At 52.0% G+C, this 25,387-nt stretch overlaps 1 protein-coding gene across 2 annotated transcripts in view; it reads left to right on the top strand.

Annotated features, from left to right (window-relative positions):
- ADGRD1 (adhesion G protein-coupled receptor D1) overlaps positions 1-23,419 on the top strand; it is a 176,696-nt gene extending 153,277 nt beyond the window's left edge. For both annotated transcript variants that reach the window (XM_086347242.1, XM_086347243.1), the window contains 6 exons: positions 1,018-1,084; positions 12,809-12,900; positions 16,742-16,868; positions 18,122-18,163; positions 19,735-19,827; positions 21,198-23,419. In XM_086347242.1, coding sequence (XP_086203368.1) covers positions 1,018-1,084; positions 12,809-12,900; positions 16,742-16,868; positions 18,122-18,163; positions 19,735-19,827; positions 21,198-21,293 — 517 coding nt within the window. In that variant the 3' untranslated portion in view covers positions 21,294-23,419. The remainder of the gene's footprint in view (positions 1-1,017; positions 1,085-12,808; positions 12,901-16,741; positions 16,869-18,121; positions 18,164-19,734; positions 19,828-21,197) is intronic.
- Positions 23,420-25,387: the final 1,968 nt, after the last annotated feature.

Raw genomic sequence — 25,387 nt, 5'->3', positions numbered from 1 at the left:
CAGGAACAAGCCTCTTACAGGCACTGTCACGTGTCTGGGGCACTTCATGTCTCCTGATCCAGGAGGTCTCAGGTTGGGGGAGGACTGGGGCCAGAAAGGCAGGTGCAGGAGCATGGACTTGGGTCCCCTAACCTCCCTGGGCCTCAGCCTCCTCCTCTGCAGGGCGAACGTCATCACAGCGCTTGCCTCGGGGTGCGCAATGGAGTTTCAGGGGATGATGTGTCTCTAGGTTTGCAAAGCTGGGGGCAGGGGCCAGGCTCCTTGAGTAGCTGTGAGTGAGTGACCAGGTGACATTCACGTCCTGAGTCAGTGAGGATGTGTCGTGGGCCTGGCCAGATCCCAGAGGGTGTGCCAGGCCCCTGGGGCTGCGCCCAGATCCAGGGAGGGATGTGTCTAAGGGACACCCAGGCTCTTGGCAATTCTGAGGCTTTGGAGAGAAATGAGGTAGTAGAATGGCTGGCGGTCCTGCCTGAGCCCCTGGAATCACATCTCGGAATCCAGGAGGAATTTCACAACCTTAAAACTGGACCCTACATCCCAGACAAGGCTTCTCTGGAAGTCAGAGCCCTGGCTGGGATCCACTGGGGAACCATTCCTCTCAGCTGAGGGGGCACCGCCAGGAGGGGCACTGACAGATAGCTGATGAGCTGATGAGGATGGTCAGTCCTGTGCCATGTAATGCCTCCTCACTCCTCCAATAGACAAAAGCCTATTTATCATAATAAAACTAAAGCCTTTGTTGGATTTTGGCTAGACTCTTCAGAGATGGTGAAGTTTTTCACTAACTAGGTGACCTGTAAAAGCCTTCTTTTGCCTGAGCCGGTCTGCAGACCCAGAACGTTCTTCCCAAGAGTGGAATACTCTTGAAATTGTGAGCAGGATACGGGCACGTCTGTTGGGATTAACGGCATTATTGTCACCATGCCCACATTGTCCCTGTCCTGTTCTGGATGCAGGGCCCCTGCGCTGGAGTGGGTGGGGTGATGCACTGAAGTAACCGTCTGTCTCTCTCTGCAGTTGCTGGCTATCACTCGGGAATGGCGCCATCTGGGCCTTCGTGGCCCCTGCCCTGTTCATCATCGTGGTATGTTCTCTGTCCCTTGGGCACGGAGCTGGGCGGGGCTGGGGGTAGTGGAGTAGAGGGAGCACTGGGCTGTGTGGAGATGGGGCTGGGATCCCTGGGAGTAATGTCCGAGGCTGTGGCAGCATCAGTCCTGTTACAGCCCCTCTTGTGGCCTGTGACCCAGAGCCTCATTACTCCAAGAGAACTTGGCAAGGTCGGCCATGTTTTCAGATTTAATGCAGACTGGATTAAGGCCCTTGGTGCTTTTCCCGCCAAAGCAACCGGTATGGATGTGCACCCAGGGGGGCAGTGCAGACCCAGCTGGTTCTTCTCCTCCTCACCGTTCTTTCATAATTTCCTCACATGCACATCTCCATGGTCAAGGAGATGCAGGATCCAAGGCTGCGTTAGGAAGCTTTAGTCAAAGCTCCCTGGGAACCACAGGGAACAGAACTCCTGTGATTATGAAGGACCTACTCAGAGAGGTTGACAGAAATCGGGATTTATAAACGCATAGTCAGGAATGCTTGCTGTGGCTGCTGGGTTCAAGATTCAGACGTGGCCATCTCCACGTGTTTCTAGCTTCTCACATCTCAGTCCTGTTTTCCTATGAGTTGGCTCCATTTTTAGGCTGCCCCAGATGCTGGTAAGAAACTTTTAGGACCATATAAAATTCCATTATCTGTCTTAGGGGGAAAAAACTCCTTTGCTCTTCTTGTTATTGTTCTGCTGACATGTCCCACAAAATCCTAGGATCGATTCTCATCATTTCTAATGGGCTTGACTCGGAACCCTGCCTGCCATGGACCCCCTCACTGAGGTCAGAGGAGCAAAATGCTCTGATTGGCCAGAAGAATGGACTGTTCTGATTGGCCAGCCTTCACCGAGGCCAGTGGAAGCAGAATGTTCTGATTGGCCAGAGGAATAGACTGTCCTGATTGGTCAGCCCTCCCGAGGAATGAAATGCTCTGATTGGCCAAAGTTCTGAAATGCTCTGATTGACTAGGGCTAGGTGACAGTTCTCGGAGAAGGCAATGGCACCCCACTCCAGTACTGTTACCTGGAAAATCCCATGGACGGAGGAGCCTGGTAGGCTGCAGTCCATGGGGTCACTAAGAGTCGGACACGACTGAGCAACTTCACTTTGACTTTTCACTTTCATGCATTGGAGGAGGAAATGGCAACCCACTCCAGCGTTCTTGCCTGGAGAATCCCATGGACAGAGGAGCCTGGTGGGCTTCCGTCTATGGGGTCGCACAGAGTCGGACACGACTGAAGCGACTTAGCAGCAGCAGCAGCAGGTCACAGTTCTAACCCTGGGTCCTTATACTTGGTTTCCAGTGAAGTTGTTTAACATTAATGATAAAGGCTCAAATTTATAGAGATCTTTTTAAAAAGATGTTTTTACATTAAATGTCCCTTTTCCTTGCCCTTAAAATAGCTACTTGAAGAGATGGTGATTTCTGTTTTATAGAGGAGCAGATTGAATGATAAACTCCTGGCCAGTGATTGCAGCTGTATTGCTATAGATGTGCCCTTCCTCTCCTCCTCCCCTTCTCCTTGCCGTCTTCCTCTTGGTATCTCTCCTCTTCCTTCTTCTCAGGTGCTAGTAAACCAGCTTGAGCTCTCTTGAGCAGAAAAGGCTCAGTCCTGGGAAACGCAGGGGGAATCAGATTTGGCTGGCTCTGGGCACTCAGTGCTGTCAGCTGGTATCTCCTACTTAGCTCTTGGCCCCACTGCCTCCTTGCTGGCTCCATCTGGATCAGGCTTTCCTGGGGAGGAAGTGATGGAACTGGCACCCCGACAACATCCTCCAGCTCTGCAGCTCAGGGTGGGGAGGGAGGCACTGCTCCCAGCAGTCCTAGCAGAAGTGCCAGGGCAGATTCTGATTGGCTCCTGTGGGTCAGGTGCCTGTCCCAGAGCCAATAACGGAGGCTGAGCTGGAGACAGATGATTGTTCGACCTGAACCACATGACTGTCCAGGGGTCACCCCCCTGAACTCCAGGGTCTGGAGGTGGGGGTTCTCAGGAAGCCCTGTGGGGGGGAGGCTTTGGGGAGGGGGAACAGCATCCTTGCACCCTGCTCAGTATTTGGGGTCTGGTTAGGGCTGAGGCATCCCCATGCTGTCCCAGTCTGAACATCTCTCCTCTCAGGTGTTGGGGGCTGACACTGGGGAACCTCCCCCACATCCCTCCTGCCCACCCTGAGCATCCACAGAACACACTCTTCACACTCTGGGCTGGGACTCCAGAGCATGCTCTCCACACACCCCCAGGGTGGGATCCAGGCTGTGTTTATTACCTCTCCAAAGGGTGCTGTCTTTGAAGCACCCCTGGGCGACCCTGATACTGAAGGCATGGGAAGGGACTCCAGCCGGAGACACTTGTGCCTTTGGTGTCCTTATTCATCGCCTCCCAATCCTAATGACAAACCCAATGTCCCATGTCACCAGTGATGGTGGTGGGAGGATGGACTTAGAGAGGGTCTGTGGATGGCACTGAAGCCATCCCCTCCCCCATGGGGATATTTCCTAAATATTGTGAACCCAGCCCTCCTTTCTCTCACCCCCTGCTCTCTTCCCCAGCTGCTGATTTGAAATCTTCTTTTTGACTTTGTTGCATATTCACTGGCACTGACTGAAGCCGTGGGCCCTGGTGGTTAATTAGAAATGTGTCCAAGGGAAGATGCCTGAAGATGTGGCTTCCTACTTCTTAATTAAAATTCCACTCAGGCATCCTCATGCCACACAAAGTGCAGCAGCATCTTCTTGGTAAAGGATTTCCGGAAGGGAGAGAGGGGACCTCATTGTGGTGTCCTTGTCTGTTTGGGACCGGAGGGAGGGTGGGTGGTGCCAGCCCCGCACACGATCCCCTCTTTCTGGCTGCACTGACTTGCTGCCCTCCATGCCCATCTCCTTCCAGGTGATGTGGGCTCTGGGGTGTCCACAGGTACAAGCAGGAGATGGGGAGTTGGTGGGAGGTGCTGCAAGCCTCCTGGATCCCCAGTGGTCCCAGCCCTCAAGCGTCTGTGCCAGCGGTGAGGCGGGGCTGCACTCCCAGCTCTGTGGGGCTTCAGGGCCCCTGGGCTCTCTGTAGGATCCACGTGGAGCCCTGGTGGGAGGGGTGGGCATCAACCAAGTGCCCCTCCTGATACTGTGCCCCTTCTGCCCAGGGTGGAGGGGTGACCTGTATGGATGTGGACGAGACTCAGAAGAGGAGGGCCCAGGAGTGCATCCCCAATTCCCTCAAGCAGGACAGTGGGTGGCAGGGGCTGCTCCATCCCCCACAGGCCACACTCCTGTCTGCAGCGGTAGTGCAGCCCTGGCCACAGACTCCCTGGGGCCCAACACTGTCCCTCTGCCCTCAGCTCCTCTGTCTCGCAGGAGCCAATGTCCCAGGCACCCCATCTCCAATTGCTGGCTCCCTTGTGGTGCTTGGGTGTTTTCTTTCTTTCTTTGTCATGGGTAGTCAGAATCACGTAGCTGGGTCACCGCCATGATGGAAGGGGGCACAGCTGTCTCTTCAAGGCCAGGGCGATGCACACCTGCTCTGTGAAGGAGGGCTCCTTCCAGGAAGGGCCGCCAGGTTGGGGAAGGGGTGGGACTGTCAGCTCAGGTGTCCCTCCTCTGCGTGAACTCCGGGCTCTGAGCACAGACCTGGGTTCTTCAGTTAATTGCTTTCAGCTGCAGGAGGGGGCACGTTACTGTGGTGACGTGTCCCTGAGCTTTCAGTCCAGGCTGTCCCCTGTCCCAGGGCTGTGTGAAGACTGTCTACAGTCATGTTACACCCGGCCTTTCACAGGATGACAGAGGCCCCCGTGAGCGACCCGGCGGGCACTCTCACCTCCTGCTCCTGGGGTCAGGGAAGACCCTTCACTTTGTCACCCAAATGGAGACACAGGCTCAGACTGACTCCAGTTCCCCCGACAATTAAACCCTCCTGGTCAGAGCATGGATGGCGGGCAGGGGTGGAAGGGAAGTAGTTGAATGTGTAAGTCCCCTCTTCTGTCTGTGTGCTGACCTAACCCACCCGGTCTGGAGGGCTCGGCAGCATCGCCCCCTCCCAGACTCCCTGGGTGATCTGAGTGTTTCATCTGACTTCAGTCAGTGACAGCAGGGGATCCAAGGCTGCCCTGCCTGTATCCTTACCCCCCCACCCATGCAGCATGGGGTCCGGCTGCAGCAAGGTCCCCACACCTTGAGTCCTCCAGGATCACTGGAGCCCCACTGTCCTTCCTGGGGGAGCGTTACCTCCAGCCCCTCTCCTTGACATCAGCCATCAACACCTGAGGACTGCAGTTCTCAAACTTGTTAGTAAGGGAGTTACTGGGGAGCGTGGGAGCAGTTCCCACCTTAGAGGTTCTAGATTTACTGGATGTGGGCTCCAGGACCTTTCAGAGCTCCAGGGGATCCCACCGTGGAGCCAGCTTGAGGTCTGAGGAGGGCCAGGGGAAGTCAGGGAGCCCTGGATGATGAGGAGGGAGGTGTAGGCCTAGAACTGTTCAGCGACTTCACAATCGAGTGCAGGGTCAGCGGGCTGTGGCCCATGTGGTAAAGCCTGTGCAGCAGCACAGGTGATTACTTACAAGTCATCTGCAGCGGCTGTCATGCTGCAGCCATTGAGTTGAGTTGTTTCAGTAGAGACTGTGAGGCCTAGAAAGCCAAAAGTATTTGCTACTTGGACCTTGAGAGAAAAATCATGCAGACCCTGGGCTGGGGGACGCAGTGGAAGGGTCCAGAGACCCAGCCTCTCTGAGCCTCAGGGCTCACGCTGGCTGTGGTTGGGTGTGTCTCATGTTCCTTGTCTCCTCTGAGGACCCTGGGTTGTGCGTGTTGAGTTGTTCCCCATTGTTCAGAGGTGCCCCCTGAAGACAGCAGTTTTCAGGACCCAGGTAGGGCCTGGCCCCATTGTGTAAAGTGTGCACAGCTCTGTCTGGGCGCAGGTTCACATGAGTATGTCTGTGGGAAAGAAATGTCTGGACGGATGCAATGGGATAGGGTTCCCTCCAGAGGGATTCGTGTCTGGGGGCTACCTGTTTGCATATCCCATGCATTTAAAAAAACACCCGGCAATTTTAAACTAAAACACTTTAGCAAGGTGCAGGTTCATGTTGGGACATATGGTTTCTGTGTGTACTGGTGAGGTTGATCTTGGAGGGGCAGGAACCAGGGGGACAGAGATTGTCATGGTTATGCCTGCTGGGCCCATGGCAGGGGCCGGGAAAGGGCAGATCCAAGCCCCTTCTTGGAACAGCTCACCCTTCACCCCACTGTCAGATACCGACCCCCCTCCCAACTGTCCCTTCACAAACCATCCTACCTGATTATGAAGGGACACGGATGTCATTCCCTGGGTGACTTCAGTGAGCCTGAGTGCAGATGTGCCTATGGGGCCAGCAGGTCTTACAGAAGCAGGGACACAACCTGAGCCCCGTAAAGGGCTTGTTCCATGCCAGCCCCACTGGGGAGAGAGCCTCCAAGCCAGGGAAGAGAAAAGTCTGGAGCTTTAAAGTCCTTCTCTCACATGAAACAATGGACTGGTTCAAAACTGGGAAAGGAGTACATCAAGGCTGTATACTGTCACCCTGCTTGTTTAACTTATATGCAGAGTACACTAGGTGAAGTGTCAGGCTGCATGAGGCACAAGCTGGAATCAATAACCTCAGATAAACAGATGATACCATCCTTAAGGCAGAAAGTGAAGAAGAACTAAAAAGCCTCTTGATGAAGGTGAAAGAAGAGAGTGAAAAGGCTGGCTGAAAACTCAACATTCAAAAAACTAAGATCATGGCATCTGGTCCCGTCACTTCATGGTAAATAGATGGGGAAAAAGTGGAAACAGTGGCAGGTAATATCTTCTTGGGTTCCAAAAATCACTGTGGACGGTGACTGTAGCCATGAAATTAAAAGATGCTTGCTCCTTGGAAGAAAAGCTATGACAAGCCTAGACAGTGTATTAAAAAGCAGACATCACTTTGCTGACAAAGTTTTGTATAGTCAAAGCTGTGGTTTTTCCAGTAGTCATGTATGGATGTGACAGTTGGACCATAAAGAAGGCTGAGAGCCAAAGAATAAATGCCTTCAAACTGTGGTGCTGAAGAAGACTCTTGAGAGTCCCCTGGACTGCAGATCAAACCAGTCAATCCTAAAAGAAATCAACACTGAATATTCATTAGAAGGACTGATGCTGAAGCTGAAGTTCCAGTACTTTGGGCACCTAATGTTAAGAACTGACTCATTGGAAAAGACCCTGATGCTGGGAAAGATTGAGGGCAGGAGAAGAGGGTGATAGAGGATGAGATGGTTGGATGGCGTCACTGACTCAATGGACATGAGTTTGAGGAAACTCCGGGAAAAGGACAGGGAAGCCTGGTGTGCTGCAGTCCATGGGGTTGAAAAGAGTTGGACACAACTGAGCAACTGAACAACAACCACTTCTCACCTAGGAAGAAGCCAGAGTGGTTGTGTGACTCTACAAATACAGGTGCATAAAAATACATCAGTCAGTTCAGTTCAGTTCAGTCGCTCAGTCGTGTCTGACTCTGCAACCCCATGAATCGCAGCACGCCAGGCCTCCCTGTCCATCACCAACTCCCGGAGTTCACTCAGACTCACATCTATCAAGTCAGTGATGCCATCCAGCCATCTCATCCTCTATCGTCCCCTTCTCCTCCTGCCCCCAATCCCTCCCAGCATCAGAGTCTTTTCCAATGAGTCAACTCATTGTATAAAGATACATAGATACGGATATAGTTGTTGTCTAGTCACTAAGTCATATCCGACTCTTTGTGACCCTGTGGACTCTAGCCTGCCAGTCTTCTCTGGGCAAGAATACTGGAGTGGGTTGCCATTTCCTTCTCCAGGGGATCTTCCCAACCCAGGGATTGAACCCACGTCTCCTATATTGGCAGGCAGATTCTATACCACTGAGCCACCAGGGAAGCCCCATGGATACAGTTACCAATTCCTAAATACAGATACAGAAATGGACACAATTACAGTTACAGACATATAAATACAGAGTCATAAATGCCTATGCTGCTAAGTCACTTCAGTCGTGTCTGACTCTGTGCGACCCCATAGACGGAAGCCCACCAGGCTCCCCTGTCCCTGGGCAAGGACACTGGAGTGGGTTGCCATTTCCTTCTCCAGTGCGTGAAAGTGAAAAGTGAAAGGGAAGTCGATCAGTCGTGTCCGACTCTTAGCAACCCCATGGACTGCAGCCTACCAGGCTCCTCCATCCATGGGATTTTCCAGGCAAGAGTACTGGAGTCGGGTGCCATTGCCTTCTCCATAAATGCCTATAGGGACATAGAAACAAGTAAAGATACAAACTGCAGCATTTACTATGTCTATATGTGTCTCTGTACTTTCATTGGGAAATCATGGCCACATCCCAGTGATTTTTCATGAATACCTGAGTAGCCCGGAGTCAGGTCAAGAAACACAGCATGGTCTGAACCCCAGAAGCCCTGCCACGATGTTCCCTCCTCCCAGCAGAGGTCCCCATGGTCTTGAGTGTATATCCTCCCCCCCGCCTTTTTTTTCTGCTGAAATGCAGCTTGTGAATTATTGGTTTGACGTTCTGTCTAAGTAGCTTGTTGGCTATTCGAATGCAGAGACACTTAGTTGATGAGATACATGATATTCACGTTACAGACGCCTCACTGCAGAGCCTTTCCCAGTTTGCAGCTAGGCACAAGCCAGGGTGAGTGAAATGCAGTGGGGAGCTGGGTCCGCTTCTGCTTTGTATTTTCATGAAAATACAAAGATTTGTTTCACCCACAGCCACCATCTCCCACTTAACTGTGCGTTGATGCGGGATCACAGGTTCTCTGCGCCTTCTCTCATATTGCCGTGGTGGACGTGACTGTCTTACCAACTCAGAGGAAGCATGCACGCCAGATGAAATCAGACAGGCCCATGCTGAAAGACAGAGGGGAAATAAACCCCAGCAGAAGCTTTGGAGAGATGAATTATAACATCCAATCATGCGGCAGCTTAACCATTATTGAAATGCTTTCTTCCGGGTCTTAAATACAGAGACCAGGAAATAACACAAGATCTGAAATTAGATCAGTCACTTGTAGCATTTCTATGTCTGTTAAACGATTTGCAGTAATCTGATCATGCATTTAGCGACCACATCACGGAGTCTGTGAACCATAGCCTGAATCATCTGGCTTCACACCTGAGAAGTCTGGGGCAGGGTCCCAGTTCAGCCTTCAAGCCAGCAGAGGGAGGGGGCGGTTGTGTTGTGACCTCTGGGGCCACGTGGGGTGTTCAGGCTCCTCCCCTGGCGTCCCTCTCCCAGGTTCTGGGCTTTGTGGCTTCTCCATCCTCTCCCCCAAATTATCGGGACACTTCATGGTTAAGCCTGTTTTCCTCCTGAGACCAAGGACATCACTGAAACAGTCACAGGAAAAGGGATTTATGTTAGTCCCCTTTTATAATTTAAGTAATTTGACTTTTGAACATTAACACACATGGCTAAAAATTTGAAAGCAAAGCTTAATAATATATATGAATAGTCTCTGCCCGCGTCTCTCTCTCAGCTCTCTGGTTTCCACCCACCTCCCCAAACAGATGCCCCTGGTACTAACTTCTTGTGTATCCTAGGAGTGCTGTGCAGATATAGGTGAATATAAATATGCATTCACCTTGTTGTGTGCATTTTCTGCGCAGAAAGTGCTGCCTTGGTTCATAATACATCCAGGGAGCATGCTGCCCATGGTAGCCCCCAACCTGCTCCTTGTCAGAAACAATTCAGGTTGTTTCCAGTCTTTTCTTGTTATAAACAAGGCTTCAGTTTTGGCCAGTATGTAAGGAACCCAAGATATAAATTCCCAAAGTGAGAGAGGCAGGAGAGGACCACGCTAAGCATTCTTCCCCTGGAATGCAAGGAATTTACTGGAGGAAGTATGGGGGGGAGAAACCCAGATGTATCAGAACTCTAGAAATCAACCAAAGGCATAGAAACTGAAAAGTGTTTAATAACGAAAATCATGAGTCTTGGTGAGATAAGCAGGGTCTGTGCTTTCTATTCACCACTCCAGCTGATAGTCTCAACTCCATGACACAGCTTGTCGCCTCCGGAGACGACTGTGCAGTGTCCACCTGCCCTCAGAAGATGCTGTTTGCAGACGTCCCTGAACCTCAGTGTCTGGAATTAAAATTCACGTTCTTTTCTGTTTTTTAGTGGTTATTTTTGGCTGCATTGGGTCTTTGTTGCTGCACGTGGGCTTCTCTCTAGTTGAGGTGCACAGGCTTATGCACCTCAGGTGCACAAGTGCATTGCCTATGATATGGGATCTTAGGTCCCAACCAGGGATCAAACTCATGCCCCCTGCCTTGGAAAGTAGATTCTTAACCATTGGCCCACCAGGGCAGTCCCTAAAATTCCCATTCTTAAAGTGGCTACCAGTTAGTTCCCTCACTCTCTGGTCACTGTCCCACTTGAATGGGCTGCCCCCACGTTTTTCACATCCGTGCTGGCCCACCTCTCTCTCATCTGCTGAGTGTGGCTCTCCTGTGGGTGTTGCCCAGTGTGGAGTGGGGAGGGCGTGGCTGGTTATTCCTGTTTGCCAGCTTCTTCCATCCTCCCTGACCTCGGGAGATGTCCACCTTTAACCTTACTTTACAGGTGAGAGAATGGGAGTGAATGAGGGGGCCTGACTATCTGGAGCCAAGCTGCCAGGTGTGGAGGTGGTCAGTGAAGACTGGAGTCCCACTGACAGCATCTGTTTGTTATTTGCTATAAAGGCTAATGGGGCTTCTCAGGTGGTTCAGTGGTAAAGAATCTGCCTGCCAATGTAGGAGACATGAGATGTGGGTTTAATTCCTGGGTGGGGAAGATCCCCTGGAGGAGGAAATGGCAACCCACTCCAGTATTCTTGCCTGGAGACTTCCATGGACAGAGGAGCCTGGTAGGCTACAGTCCATGGGGTCGCAAAGAGTCAGACACAAATGTACGATACACACACACACATGCATAAAAACTAATAAACCGTTATTCACTTACTGTGATGGTGTGAGCAAGGGGCTGAATGGGCACAAGGGCCAGCTTCCTGGTGCTCCATCCCAAAGAACAGTGCAGGCAGGGATGCTCACTGATGGAGAGGCTGCTGCTGAGTCCTGGACCAGGGAGCCAGGGAGGAGGAGGTAGGAGGAGGACTGGGAGTGGAGAAGGTGCGGGTCACTGAGGCAGAGTGGGGAGACATGTCTGCAAGACTCCTGGGATAAGGGGTATCAGCAGAGGTGCTTTGGAAAGGCCCCAGGCTGGACCCCCTAAGAAAGCCGGGAATGCAGGTATTCAGGCCAGGAATGCAGATATATGTGTGGCATGGCCGGTCAGGGTGGGAGGGGCCTGAGTCCCTGCCTGCAACTTCCTTCAGACCTTAGGATGCTCTGCTGTACCACAGGTCTGGGATGGGGAGGGCCACTTTCCCTAGGAGGCTTGCCAGGGAAAGTCTTTGTTCTTACCTGTGTTCGGGCCTGGAAGTTCACACATGGCCAGGAGCCGGACTCCTCCGTGATTCTGTAAATGACCTCTGAGCTTTTCAAATACAAAGAAGTCCCCGGCCACAGCACGACCCTGGATTCCAGCTGGCGTGGATCCTGTAGCGGAAAGAAATCTAGAGGGAGGGGACGCTTCTGCTGTCATCTGCCTGGTCAGACTCCTGTTCAGGACCCTGGAGAGCTGCCCATGGGAGAGGACGGGTTGTGCTGGAGCCACTGCCACCGACCCTTGCAGCCCCCGCCCCTAGCCCTCAGTCCCCAAGAGGAGCCTCCCAGCCCCCCAGACCCCAAGAGGACCTTGCCTAGCAGGAGCGAGCACTGGGCAGAAGATGAAGAATCCTCTACCATGGCCTCTGTGGATCCCACAGCTGGGAGCCTGGAGTAGGGGCAGGAGATGAGAGTCAGGCTGTACTGGGGCTTTGGAGATGTGATTTCCTATCTTTCCAACACTCAGACTGCACTGTGGGTGTTAATACTTATTAAGTGGAAAAACTGAGGTTCAGAGGACTTCAGTGTCACACCCAGGGAGTACATGGTGAAAGGAAATTGGAACCAGTTCTGTCTGATGCTGAAGTTCACAACCTCCTTACCTCAGTGCTGAGTGGAGCGGTGCTTGCTTGCTTTCTTTTAATATTTATTTATAAATTTTTGGCTGCATCGGGTCTTCATCGCTGCACGCAGGCTTTCTCCAGTTGCAGTGAGCAGGGGGCTACTCTTTGTTGCAATGCGTGGTCTTTTCACTGCAGTGGCCTCTCCTGTCGTGGAGCATGGGCTCCAGGGTGTGCAGGCTTTACTGGTGCGTGGGCTCAGTAGTGTGGCTCGCAGGCTCCAGAGCACAGTCTCATTAGTTGCAGTCCACGGGCTTCATTGCCCCACGGCATGTGGGATCCTCCTGGACCAGGGACCAAACTCATGTCCCCCGCGTTGCAAGGCAGATTCCCAACTACTGGATCACCAGGGAGGCCTGAGAGGTGCTTTCTTTGATGTGCTTCTGGGGACTAGCCCTGGGATGTTGGGCTGTCTTTTCTCTAGCATAGATGTGTGCTCCTGGAAGCAGTCTTGCAGGGGATCTGTGTAGGTGAAAGTTCAAGGACACTGTTAGATTTCTCCCAGAGATGCCACCTGTTTGCTCGAGAAGCCTGGCTGGGGAGTGGGTGCCGCCAGGTGGACTCAGACGTTCTGCAGGTGCGCTCCAGCCCTTACCTTGTCTCCTGTGCTCCTCGTGCAGGTCAACATTGGCATCCTCATCGCGGTGACCAGGGTCATTTCACAGATCAGCGCCGAGAACTACAAGATACATGGAGATCCCAGTGCCTTCAAGTAAGCTGGACCCAGGGCTGTCAGCCATCCCCGCCCCCCGCCACTGATGCTGCAGGGGTAGCAGGAAGGCAGGTCACACTCTTGGGCTAGCTCTGTGTCCACTTGACATCACAGGGAGCACAGAGCTCATGCCCTCATCTGTCTCAACCAGGAGCAGCCCCCTTTCCGAGCTCGCTGCCCCATCCGTAAAAGAGGGGGTTTATTGGATGATCCTCCAGAGACAGCTTCACCCCTAGAGTTAGAGGAGCTTGTGGTGGGGTACAGAGGTACTCAAGCCTGACTGTTCTTCTGCGTCGGTCGTGGCTCAGCCCTTACCATCTGCTGAGACCTCATGGGCTGTTCAATCCCATAGCACCCTGCTTTGCTGATCTGTGTGGTGGGGGTGATAGCTGCCGTCTCAAAGGTTGGCCTGACCTGTGCTGGGGCTGATCCATCCACAGAAGGAGCAGGTGTCTCCACACTCACATTTGCTGCCTTCTGGGGTTTCCTCGCCCCATTATTGGGGATCTGCCACTTGCAAGTGTCAGAAAACCCAACACAAGCTGATTCAAGCAAAAGGCAACCATGAGTCTAGGAGTGAGTCTAGAATGGCTTAGTCCAGGACCCAGTCTGCCTGCATTTCTCTGCCCCACATCATCTGTTGGCTTCACCCTGAGATGAACTGTGCCTCCTGGTGACAAAATGGCTGCCAAAGAAGGTTCAAGTCCATGGGAAAGTGTGTCTCTTTCCCTCAAAATCAGACAGAGGTCCTGAGCCTGCAAGCAGACTCAGACCAGACCATATGCCCATTCATGAATCAGTTACAGTGGATGGAAGTCAGCAGTTAACTCAGGCCTGAGTCACATGGTCCATCCTGGCTCTGGGGTGCAGGCAGCACCTCTAAACCACAGGGCCAGGAAGTGGGAGAGGTGGCTCCTTGCAGGGAATTTAGGGGGTTACACAAAGAGACCGGGATTCCCAGGTGGTGCTAGTGGTAAAGAACTCGTCTGTCAGTGCCGGAGAAGTAATACATGTGAGTTTGATCCCTTGGTAAGGAAGATCCTCTGGAGAGGGAAAAGGCAACTCACTCCAGTGTTCTTGCCTGAGAATCCCATGGACAGAAGAGCCTGGCAGGCTACAGTCCATGGGGTCACAAAGAGTTGGACATGACTGAAGTGACTTATAAACACGGCACAGTTACTAGGCAGCTAGCATTCTGTAAGTTACTTTAGCTGCACTACATCTCTTCTGATCTGAAAGGGAAAAGAGTAAATATATCTGCGGCAAATCGATAAGACAATTATTCTGTAATGAATTCCAAACACTATAAATTAACCTGACAGGTGGCTCTGGCTTCTTGGACTTTTTCAGCCCCTGGAAACCTTGGAGATGCTCCTGGGTCAGGATCACTTGCTTTCCTCTTTCATCAGCGAGAACAGGCAGCGCTGCTCCATGAGGCAGCCTGTCCCCAGCCAAGGGGCCTGGCCAGGGAGGAGCCCGACCCTCCCTCACCCCAACCTCAGTCTGTAGGCCCTCCCCTCCACGGAGAGGGCCCCAGTCTGTCTCCAGCACAGGCTCTTGCTCCCCCTCTGACCTGGCACCCAGGGGACCACTGGCCTGGCTGTGCCCAGAGCAGCCTAGGTCTCAACTCACACCCACCCCTCCTCTCTGGCCCCTGTCCCCTCTTTATGCATCATGGCCCAGGAGGCGGCTGAGCCCATGACCTGCCTGCTCTCCACGGGGACCTGGTCTCGGAGTGGAGGCTGACACATGGGAGATGGGGCTGTGATCTGGAGGGTGTTTCTGCCTCTCTGAGGAACCATGACTGGGGCAATGCCACTGTGCCCTCCCGTGTCCTGTGTCCTTCAAGTGACACAACGGCCCTGGGACGACCTCCTGAAGAGAGTCCAGCTGGTCTCTCTGGACAGACCCCTGACTCTGATGTCACCCAGCACTGACTCCTCCTCTTCACGTGGTGCAGCTGGACCCTGAGTAGCTCTCTCACTCCCTTCTTAGTGTCATTAGAGTGACCACCCCCTCCCTGGGCTGGTGAAGCAGGAGCCCTGGAAGCTGGGCTGGAAGATGCAACACAGCCTCCTTGGGACACTTCCGGCTCCTCGTCTCTTGGATTCAGTCTAAGCCTCTCCTTCCTGCCCATCAGCTCAATCAATGCTCAGTGACTAACGGGATCAGATGCTTCCTCGGGAGCCCTAATGGGCTGCCTTCCACCTGCTTTCTCATCTCTTATTTATTGGTCATGATTTCAGACTCCCCAGAAAGCAGCAGAGAACATTGAGTTTTCCCAGTGAGATCAGGGACCTGGGGATGGGGAGGGAGGTGTGAACCACGTGGAGCCTTGGGTGGTTAGAGGATGCAGGAGGTGGAGCCCCACGCAGGCCCTGCCCCTGGGGGGAGCGAGTTGGGGCGGGGCATCAAGGAGTCACATGCTTGCTTGCGTGCGTGCGTGGTGCGTACATGCGTCGTGCATACGTGCATGTGGACAGCGTCCCCCTCCCGGGCCTTCAACTGTTCAGGGACCCCGCTCCTTCCACCTTTGACAAGACCTGGCAGCTTGGTTAACAAGCCCACAGAGAGCCTCAACTAGAGGAGTTTCTCCCAAGATTCTTATCATTTATTGCTCTATTTTTTAAAGTAAAAATGAACCATCCCTTTAAAGTAGCACATTTGATACCGATTTGTCGGCGGCTGCTCCTTTCAATTACAGATTTTTCCAGGATCTAAAGTTTGAACCTAAATCATTCACGATATTTTATTTCCCAGATTCAGGTGTTTTAACGGTGTTAACATTATGATAACACACGGCGGCAGCTTCCCTGAGAGCTGACATGCGGGAACAACCTTTGGTTTCTCAGGAATTTGCCGCCAGGAGCTGTCAGTGCCGGGAGCTTGGCTTTCTGACCCGGAAGTGCCTTGGGGCTGTTACACCACCTTCCGGAAAGGGTTGGATCCATGTCCCCCACGTCTGCGGGCTCATCTATGAGCTCTTCCTTCATCCGTTCAGTGACCACTTCCTGAGAGCCTGCAGGTTCTGGCGCCTTGCTGCGCTTTGATGCTGCGGAGATGCAAAGTCCAAGCCTCCAGACAACTCACCCTCCAGTGAGCGAGACTGTGTCAGCCACTGCGCTGAAGGACGAGGGGTGTGCCGGTTGCTGACCTGGGCAGCACGGCTCCCATCAGCCTCCAGACTTTTCTCTAAAGCTCACATGCAGAGCCTCCCTCCACCCTCATCCCCATGGAAAGCTGAGCTGTTGCAGGAGTCAGGTAGCCTGGGCTTCAGTTAGCATGTGATTTGCAGGGCATATCAGAAACAACCAGGATTCAGACAACCTCATGGGCACTGCCTCAACACCAGCTCTATCTGGGCTCTCCAGACACTGGGGAATCGAGATCCTTCTTCTCGAGGAACTCACATTCCGAGGGGGAGCCTCAGGGCTGATGCTGCAGGTGCCCCAGCACTGGGTGTGTCTCCCACCCTACCCAGCCCCACAGCTCTGCTTCCCTCTGTGACACCTGGGATCAGCATTTGCGTCAGCATCACCACCGGCTGAGTCAGGGTGGCCATCCCGAGTTTGCCCAGTGGACGTGCTGGCTCCCAGATGCCCAGAACGGGCTGCAGTCCAACGGAGCAGGACAAGCCCTGGATCAGCTTGGCCCAGGGCTGGCCTGGCAGCGACCTTGTCTGATACATCTGGGGTGGTCAGCGCCTCACCCAAGGTCTCCTGAAGGGAGGAGCCAGGTCTCACTTCTAGCAGCGGCTCTGTCTGCTCCCGTCCAGAAGCCTTGCATCTGGACCCTCCCTGTCTGCCCGTCACCAGAGTGCCCATCCCTGTTTCTCTGGCAGGTTGACCGCAAAAGCTGTGGCCGTGCTGCTGCCCATCCTGGGAACCTCGTGGGTCTTTGGCGTGCTTGCTGTCAACAACCAGGCCATGGTCTTCCAGTACATGTTTGCCATACTCAACTCCTTACAGGTGAGGGCCCAATGGGATTGTCAGCCTGGGAGCTGTCAGCTTTGTGAATAGATGAGTGGGTGCAGGTTGCCATGGCAACAGGATGGAGACACTCTGATCTGCTCCCTCCACAGGGGTTCACCTTGTGAGCCCGTAGGGTGGGAGCATCCCAGAGGACAGAGGCATGGATGGGGCACACACTGGGGTCTCTGAGCAAACAGGGCCTGGAGGACCCCATTTACAACAGGGTTGCCTCATCTTTCAGGGAAGTACCTGTGGGAGATACATCCAGCTTGAATGGAAGATGATCAGCATGTGGGTGGCTCCTAAAAGGGAGCCGGGCATGGAGGGGTGGTGAAGAGGGAGGTACCTCAGGTTCTGAGTTCTCATCTGCCCTCTACATGGAAGGACAGAAAAGGTAACGGCCTGAAAACCAGAGATCTGAGATGCCCAGAGTCTGAGTCCCCAGACCCACAAGCCCCTGCTGGAAGGACAGAGGCGAATGCTCATTGCCATCCATAGCCTACACAGCCGAGCTGCGGGCTGAATCCCAGCCAACGTCACTGCGGCTCAGCTCAGCCCTTACCGTGATGTCCTTGCTGCCTCTGGGTCTTCACAACCAGCAGCTGTGTTGCACTTTTAATCTGTAATAAGCCCCTATACACAGCTTTCTTCTGGTTGTCATGGTGACAGGGGATAGGTTGTCGTGGCAGCAGCCCTTACACACCATAGGTCCTGGGTTCCTCATTTATCCTCTGTGTCCTGGTCTCCGCTTCCATAAAACGGGAACAGTAATAGGACCCACTTCATGGGGCTGCTTTTAGCACTCAATGAGATGAAGTGTTTGCCTAGTGCTGACACAGAGGAGAAGTCTCTAGATGTTTGGGGACATCCTCGTCTTGGATCTGTTTTCGTTGTCATCATCATACTTGGTCTGCCGGTGAGGACACAAGGGCTGTTTAGCTGGTAGGCTCGTGCCCTCCCACCTGTCCTCCCCAGCAAGTTTGCTCCTCTTCCAGGTTAAGCCAATCTGGGCATGTACCTGTCTCTGTATCTTGGCCATGGTGTCTGCCTGCATCTAGGTTAGGTTACAGGACACCCTTCCATCCGCATGGTTTCATGGTGAAGCATCACAGCCTGCTCACATCCTCTCCAACAACAAGCCATGCTGATGCCACTCTAGAGTCCATGGGTGACATTGGAAGGAACCCTCAGAAAGTGTAACAAAAATGCAAGAGGCTCTAATTCTGCGTTTTCTTCCCTTTCCTTCCCAGGGATTTTTCATCTTCCTCTTTCACTGTCTTCTGAATTCAGAGGTATGTCTGCTCCACTTCCTGCCAACATGAAGCTGGTTTTTCATTTCTGCAAGGGCACAGAGAGCAGGAAAGGTGTGGCCTCATCTGGCTGGTTTCTGGGACTGTAACGCTGAATGAGCCTTGGTTCCTGTAACAGGTTGTGTGCAGGCGGCTGCTTCACATCAGTCCCTCCTCCCTCATCCCAGTTGCTAAGCAACATACACAAATCCTCCCTCACTGATGTCACCCAGGGGCTGCTGGCTGCATGGAGGACCAGGGGAGATGGAGACAGTGTAGAGTAATTCAGTTGGAGACTCAGGACCTTGCTTGGCATCTGGTGTATTAGGGAGAGTGAGATGCAGATGGGCTCCCAGCAAACCCTTCCCCAAGGCATACAGGAAGCTGACCTGGGGTGTAAGGAAGACTCTTGACTACAGGGATTAGAGATGGGGCTTTTGTGATGCGGCTTCCAAGGGCACTGGGGCACTTGGAGTGGGCTCATTCCTCTTGGTGCAGTCTGGGCCATTGCCCCTGCCATGTACTTGGCCACGGGATGGTGCAGGCTGCTCTGGATCCCATCCCTGAGGACCAGTAATCCATAGGAAAAGTTTTACCCTTACATTGTGGGTTTGGTACCATGTTTCTCGGCATTTGCGCCAGGTGGCACTAGTGGTAAAGAGCCCACCTGCCACTGCAGGAGACGTGAGACGCGGGTTCAATCCCAGGGTCGGAAAGATCACCTAGAGCAGGGTATGGCAACCCAGTCCAATATTCTTGCCTGAAGAATCCCATGGACAGAGGAACCTGGTGGGCTACATACAGTCCATGGGGTCGCAAAGAGTTGGTCATGATTGAAGTGACTCAACACACACACACACACACACACACACACAACAGGCTGGGATTATGGGGAAATGCCTCTGGAATGATGATTGAGAACAGGGTGGGAACACCCGCTCTGTGCTCTTTCAGGAGATTCTGTCCATTTGCACAGGAGAGGTCAGGCAGAGAGGAAGGAGATGTGGGGTGGAACACGCAGGGTGAGTTGCCCAGGATGATGGAAGCCAATGGAAGAGGGAGGTCACATGATTGCAAAGACCAGAGAGCAGCCCTAGCAGAGGCTGAGACTGATCCACGTGGCAGAGGGAGCAGAAAGGGGAGCCGCCTCAGAACCACACACAGCCTGCCCCACTCGTGCATTTGTTCATTTACTGCTCTGGGTGATGTCTGTGCCAGTCACATGCCCTGCCCTCATGCTGTTCATTGTTGAGCATGTCCTGTCTCTTCACCCAGAGCTGTGAGGTCAGCAAAGACCAGGAGATCCAGCTTTCTCCCCGTGCAGGGTTGGGTATGGCGGGAGTTGGTGCGGGGGATGGGCACAGTCTGTATCTGCCAAACGAATCAATGACACACAGCACAGCTCTGGAACCACTGACTGGACCCAATACCTCCGAATCCTGTCTCACCCCATGTGCAGTGTTCTGGGCCTGGCATCAGCACAAATTCCTCAGGACCTTTTAGAATGACCTCTTATTGTTGCTTTTTCCACTTCTGAAATTGCTTCCATTGAGCCTTCCATTCTGCTTTTGAAGGTGAGAGCGGCTTTCAAGCATAAAACCAAGGTATGGTCCCTCACGAGCAGTTCCAGCCGCCAGGCCAACGTGAAGCCCTTCAGCTCGGACATTGTGAGTGCATGTGGTGTCTTGTCTGCACCCCTCCTGTGCCGGCCCATCCTTCTCCAAGTGCCTTCCATCCTTGGCCCACCTTGACCCAGGGCTCTTGTTCCTTGTCCTTATTGCCTGCAAAGCCAGTCCCGGCCGGCCGGGGACTTGCTCCAGCTTCACTGAGCTGCACACAGCTCCCACCTTGCTGAGGACCAAGGGGTCCCGAGCCTGTGTCTTTCGAGTCCTGAGCCCCGGCCCCTCTGCTTCCTCCTTCCCTAAGCTCCTTTGTCCGCACCATCTGTGTCGGGGCAAATGGCTGCCCAGGTCGAGGTGATGGAGGCTCGGCTCAGGTGCTGGTGCTTGTCAGTTGACCCTTTCACACCTGACATAGGCCTGCTGGTGGCACAAGCTGATGTCACACCCCAACAAGGTCCCCTCCTCATGAAGTCACCTGAACCTCTCTCCTGCACTTTCCAGGATCAGAACTTCTTATGTTGACTCAGGGGGATGGAAGGTCAGTTGACCAAGACGCAGACACTGGACACACTGGTGACCCACAGAGGCACAGAAGTCTGCTGGTACAGCCCGGCCTTTACATCAGGGCTCCTCCCCCTACAGATGCCTGAAAAATTGATCATGAGTGATCAGGGGTCTGAACAAGCCACGCACTTTTCAGTGCTGGGCTTGGATGTGTGGTTCCTTGTCCTCTGCCCTGCAGACCCCTGAGCAGGGTCCCGAGGCAGCCTGGAGCAAGCAGTGTCCTTCGTTCTCACTGCAATGCAGCTTCCTACCTGTCAGGTCCTTGCTCAGGGATCCCATCTCAGGAAGTCTTCCCCGGACAGCACTGAACAAAGGTGCTCCCTCCCTATTCCAGCATCATACACCTGCCTGCCACTCCCGGGAATTGTTCAGTTTATTCATTTGCTTGATGGCCATTGTCCGCCTCTCCCATCAGAATGTAAGCTCCACGAGAACTAAAGTCCGATCAGCTTGGCTCACTGGAGTGACCTCAGAGCCTACCTCCGTCCCTGGTGCATCGCCTGCTCCATAAATCAACACAGAGGGAATGACCACATAAGCAGATGGACGAATAGATTTGCAAATGAATGAATACATGTGCGAATGAATGAAGGAAGGAAGGACAGATCGATGAGTAAATGACTGCAGGGTTGAGTGCACCCCAGAAACTGGGGGCTATGAGGCAGGCAAATGCTTGCCAAGAAGGTGGGGAAAAGTGCTCATTTTTCTGGGGAGCAATGCCCCTTCCTCAAACTAGGGAGGATTCTCAGGCAGCTTTCTGGCCCAAGGCTTTGCTCTCCACACTCCCAGGGCACCATGGGTTTCTTGTCTGGGAGCAGAGTCTTCACTCCTCACTCCTTTGTGGTTTGCAGATGAATGGGACCCGGCCTGCTACGGGCTCCACCAGGCTCAGCCCTTGGGACAAGAGCAGTCACTCCGGACACCGCGTGGACCTGTCTGCCGTGTGAGCAGAGAGGCTGAAGACCCGGCCGGCCTGCTGCTCAGAACCCCTCTACCTGCTGCAAACAGAACGCAAGCAACGCTCTGCTGTCGCCACTGGGACCCTCTCCTCGTTACCGTCTGGACCCGGGGGTCACAGCCCTGAGAGAGCTGTTCTCACCTGTGATCTGCCCATGTGACAGAGTCTGCCAGTCTGCCTGCAGCCTGATACACAGAGGAGAGGGTGGGACCCTGGGGCACACACTTCCATTTCATCCCTGCCAGCGCACACACAGCACAGGACCCTCCACACTGGGCGCACAGGGGCCATAGCACCGGTGAGAAGTTTAACCTCTGCCTTGTGATGGGGACTTTGGACCAAAGTCCTGCTGTATGCAGGGGAGGGTCGGGCTGAGGCAGCTGCCCATGAGCATGTTTTCTACCTGCCGACTCCACCTAACAACAGGGTCCCCAATGCCAGGCACCTGCCAAAGAGTGATTCTTTTTGCAGGGTGGTGTCAGCCTGGGCCAGCCCCACGTCTGCTCGCATGGCCGCGCTGGGCCTCTGCTGATGCCCAGGGCTGTGGAGGGGGAGACGCTGGCTGCCCAGCCCCTGTCTGTGCATGGGGATCTCGCTAAGGCAAAGAGCTCCACCGAGGGTGGAGTCTTCTGCTCCGAAAGCATCTCAGCCCCTTCCTCATGAGTTTTTGCTCTTCAGATTCAAAGTCAGCCTTAAAATCCAACCCCTCCTCCTTTCCTGGCACCTGAGCCTTCTCTGTGTTCATGATGGGCCAGAAGAGCCACCGTTTTCCAAGGCATAACATCCCTAGGATTTCTTCCTCATCACTTGCAAATACTTTTCCAGTTTTCCAAAGAGTGGATTACAGTGGAGAGTAGCATGGTACAGTACGTGACTGCACATTGCTGCAAAGATGCCTTGACAGAGCCACGTGGCAGGCTGCTCTTGAGTGCGGGGGAGAATCAAGAACCCCGTCCTGACGGACCTAGGGAGGTGGGGGGTGGCACTGGCTGTGTCTTCTGAGTTGATGTTTATTTATAGGCCTAGACCTGGACTCAGCCCCCCAGGAAACGGAATGATCCTTACGACCCCATGTTTGGGCGAGATCCCGTGGAACGCTAGGGTTTGCGATCCTAGATGTGAACCAAAACACCATGGAGTTGTTGGGAAGCAAGACTGCGAAAGGTTGCACTGTGATGACAGCACTAAGAGTGCTTGTGAAATGTGTGGGTAAGAAATTCCAACCTGTTTTTGATACTGGAAAATCTTCCTTGAAAACTGTGACGGCGATAGCATTAAAGCCCCTGCCCCCCACGACCGTCCCGCCCTGTCCCCTCACCTCTGCTTTGTCTCCTGGTGAGTTTCTCTGTGGTTTTGTAGACCTTCTCCCATCTTCCTCTGCACCTTCATAAAGGAACTGCCCTGATGACGATGAGTGTTAACAGTCATCTTCAAGCATCTCCTGCTGTGTTGAGGGTGGGACACAGTTGCATGTTGATGGAGGGGTTAACCTCTGTCCCTCCACAGAGAGGAGGGGTCTTCAGATGTACCAGCCTTGGCACCTGTGACAGTGCCCTGTGTGGTGACAGTGCCCCTGGGGGGTGAACCTGCCTGATGCAGGCAAAGACCCCAGTGTTTGGTGAAAAGTATGGCTGGCCCCCGCTCTAAGTGTCTTGTGATTCCAGAAGCCAGGTCACCTGTAACTTGGCATTATATCCTTGTGCCCAAGAGCACCTAGAAGTGAGAACACTGTATTCCTAAGATTTACACTTGGATTTTTTTTTTCTTATTTAGTTTCTGGTGAAGCAAATCAAATAAGGAACTGTCTTTATTTTACATAGAATTCTTTGTTTTTTTAACTCTGCATATTCACTCTACACAGCTAATATATATCAGGAGAAGTAATGAACAACTTTTTATTTCTAAAAATGAGAGTAGTGCACTTTATTTATAGGCTATATATTTTGGCTTCTGCGGCACTCTATTATCTACACATAATTTGGCCGAAGATAAGCAATTGGAAAGAATTGTGTGTTTAAAGTAGTTTATAGCACAGGAAAGGTGATGAATGCAACTATGTAGTGAATATATGTTGTGACTTTTATGAAATAAACTCTTAATGTCCTTTAAGTAAAATGTGGTCCTTAGCATCTTTTGCTGGTGAAAGGCAAGCAAGACTGTGTGTCTCTTGACAAAAATCTATCGGGAAACGCACATGGGTAAAATCCTATCCTGGGATTCACTTGACAGACTTCTACTCAGTGCTTTCTATGTCCTCAGCACATTCTGGCTCTGGGGACTCTGCCATAGACGATGCCCCACCCTACCCAGGAGCCTCCCTGGGTGCCTCCCTGGGTAGGGAAGAATGACAGACAGTGGGATTTTTGCAGCCCTGTGTTCCTCAGGTTAATGTATTGCATGGAATATTGGTGCTTCTTCTTTTTTTTTTTTTAACTTAACATATTTTAGCTAATATATCAAAAATATTTCAACACAATATTAAAGAATTATCAAGCTATTTTATATTCTTTTTATATACCAAGTCTTTAAATATGGTTTATTATTTTTTATTAAAAAATTTTGTACAGTTTTTAAAGTTAATACTCCATTTACAGTTATTACAAAATATTGGCTGTATTCCCCGTGTTGTACAGTACAGCTCTGTAGTTTATCTTACACTCAATGGTTTGTACCTCCCACTCCCCCACCCCTGTACCGCCCCACCGCCACTGTGGCCACTAGTTTCTTCTCTGTATCTGTGAGTCTGCTTCTCTTTTGTTATAGTCACTAGTTCGTTGTGAACCCCTAGTGTCTCAGGCAGTAAAGAGTCTGCCTGCAATGCAGGAGACCTGGGTTCAACCCCTGGGTTGGGAAGATCCCCTGGAGAAGGGCATGGCAACCCACTCCAGTAGTCTTGCCTGGAAAATCCCATGGACAGAGGAGCCTGGCGGGGTACAGTCCACGGGATCACATAGAATTGGACACGACTGAGCATGCAAGTATGGCATAGTTTGTTGTATTTTTGTAGGTTACACACACACACACACACACACACACACACACACACTGGTGATTCTTCATGGGAGGTTCAAAGATCCTCCCAGCTATAGTTATTCATTTGCTTTGTCATGTTTCTCTTGGTTCCTTTTACACGTGATCTACTTGGTTCTACATCTTGTCTGCTGTGCAGACATCTGCTTTTAAACTTGATGTACTGACATACTGTGGGGACTTCCCTGGTGGTCCAGTGCTTGAGAATTCACTTTGCAATGCAGGGGAAGTGGGTTTGAACCCTGGTCAGGGAACTAAGATATCACATGCTGTGGAGCAGCCAGTCCCTCGTGATGCAACTACTGAGCCTGTGCACCCTGGAGCCTGTGTGCCACCACTAGAGAGTCCATGCGCTGCAACGGAAGAGCCCACGTGCTGCAGCTAAGACCAAACAGCCAAATAAATAAATAATATAACAAAAATTAAGTTGATGTACTCTCTTAAACTGTTTTCCATATTATCAGGTATTATTCATAATTATAATGTATATACATAAACATTTAATTACATATATTTTACCAAAATTTGGCACTATTTTACAATGTAATGATTGCTATGCTTCTATAGCCCTCCAGGCTCCTCTACCATGGAATTCTCCAGGCAAAAATACTGGGCTGGGTAGCCATTCTCTTCTCCAGGGGATCTTTCCAATCAAGGGCTCAAACCCAGGTCTCCTGCATTGCAGATAGATTCTTTACCAGCTGAGCCACCAAGGAAGCCCTCTATATTATATACAACATATATAATAAGTATTTAGTTATATTCATATTATATGCATTTAATGTATTTTATATCTATTTTACATAGATTGATGGGTATTGGTATCTTTGAGGTTTTTCTGCTTATGACTTTTTTTCTTATATTGATTACTATCCAGGTTAAAATTTCAAAATTGAATTTTTGCATCAAAAAGAGTAAATAATTCCATCACTCTTGAAACATTTTGCCAAAATATTGAAAGTAATTTCTCACTGCCAATGATAACTTATTAATATTCTCGGTTTCCAAATGTTTTACCAGCAAAGAGCATTATCAGTGTTTTTATCACCAACT

The sequence above is a fragment of the Bos grunniens genome, chromosome 17 (assembly GCF_055505025.1).
Source record: "Bos grunniens cultivar Pamir isolate PY7600 chromosome 17, Bosgru_T2T1.0, whole genome shotgun sequence".
NCBI classification, from domain to species: Eukaryota; Metazoa; Chordata; class Mammalia; order Artiodactyla; family Bovidae; genus Bos; species Bos grunniens.
This window is presented reverse-complemented; position numbering and strand designations above follow the sequence as displayed.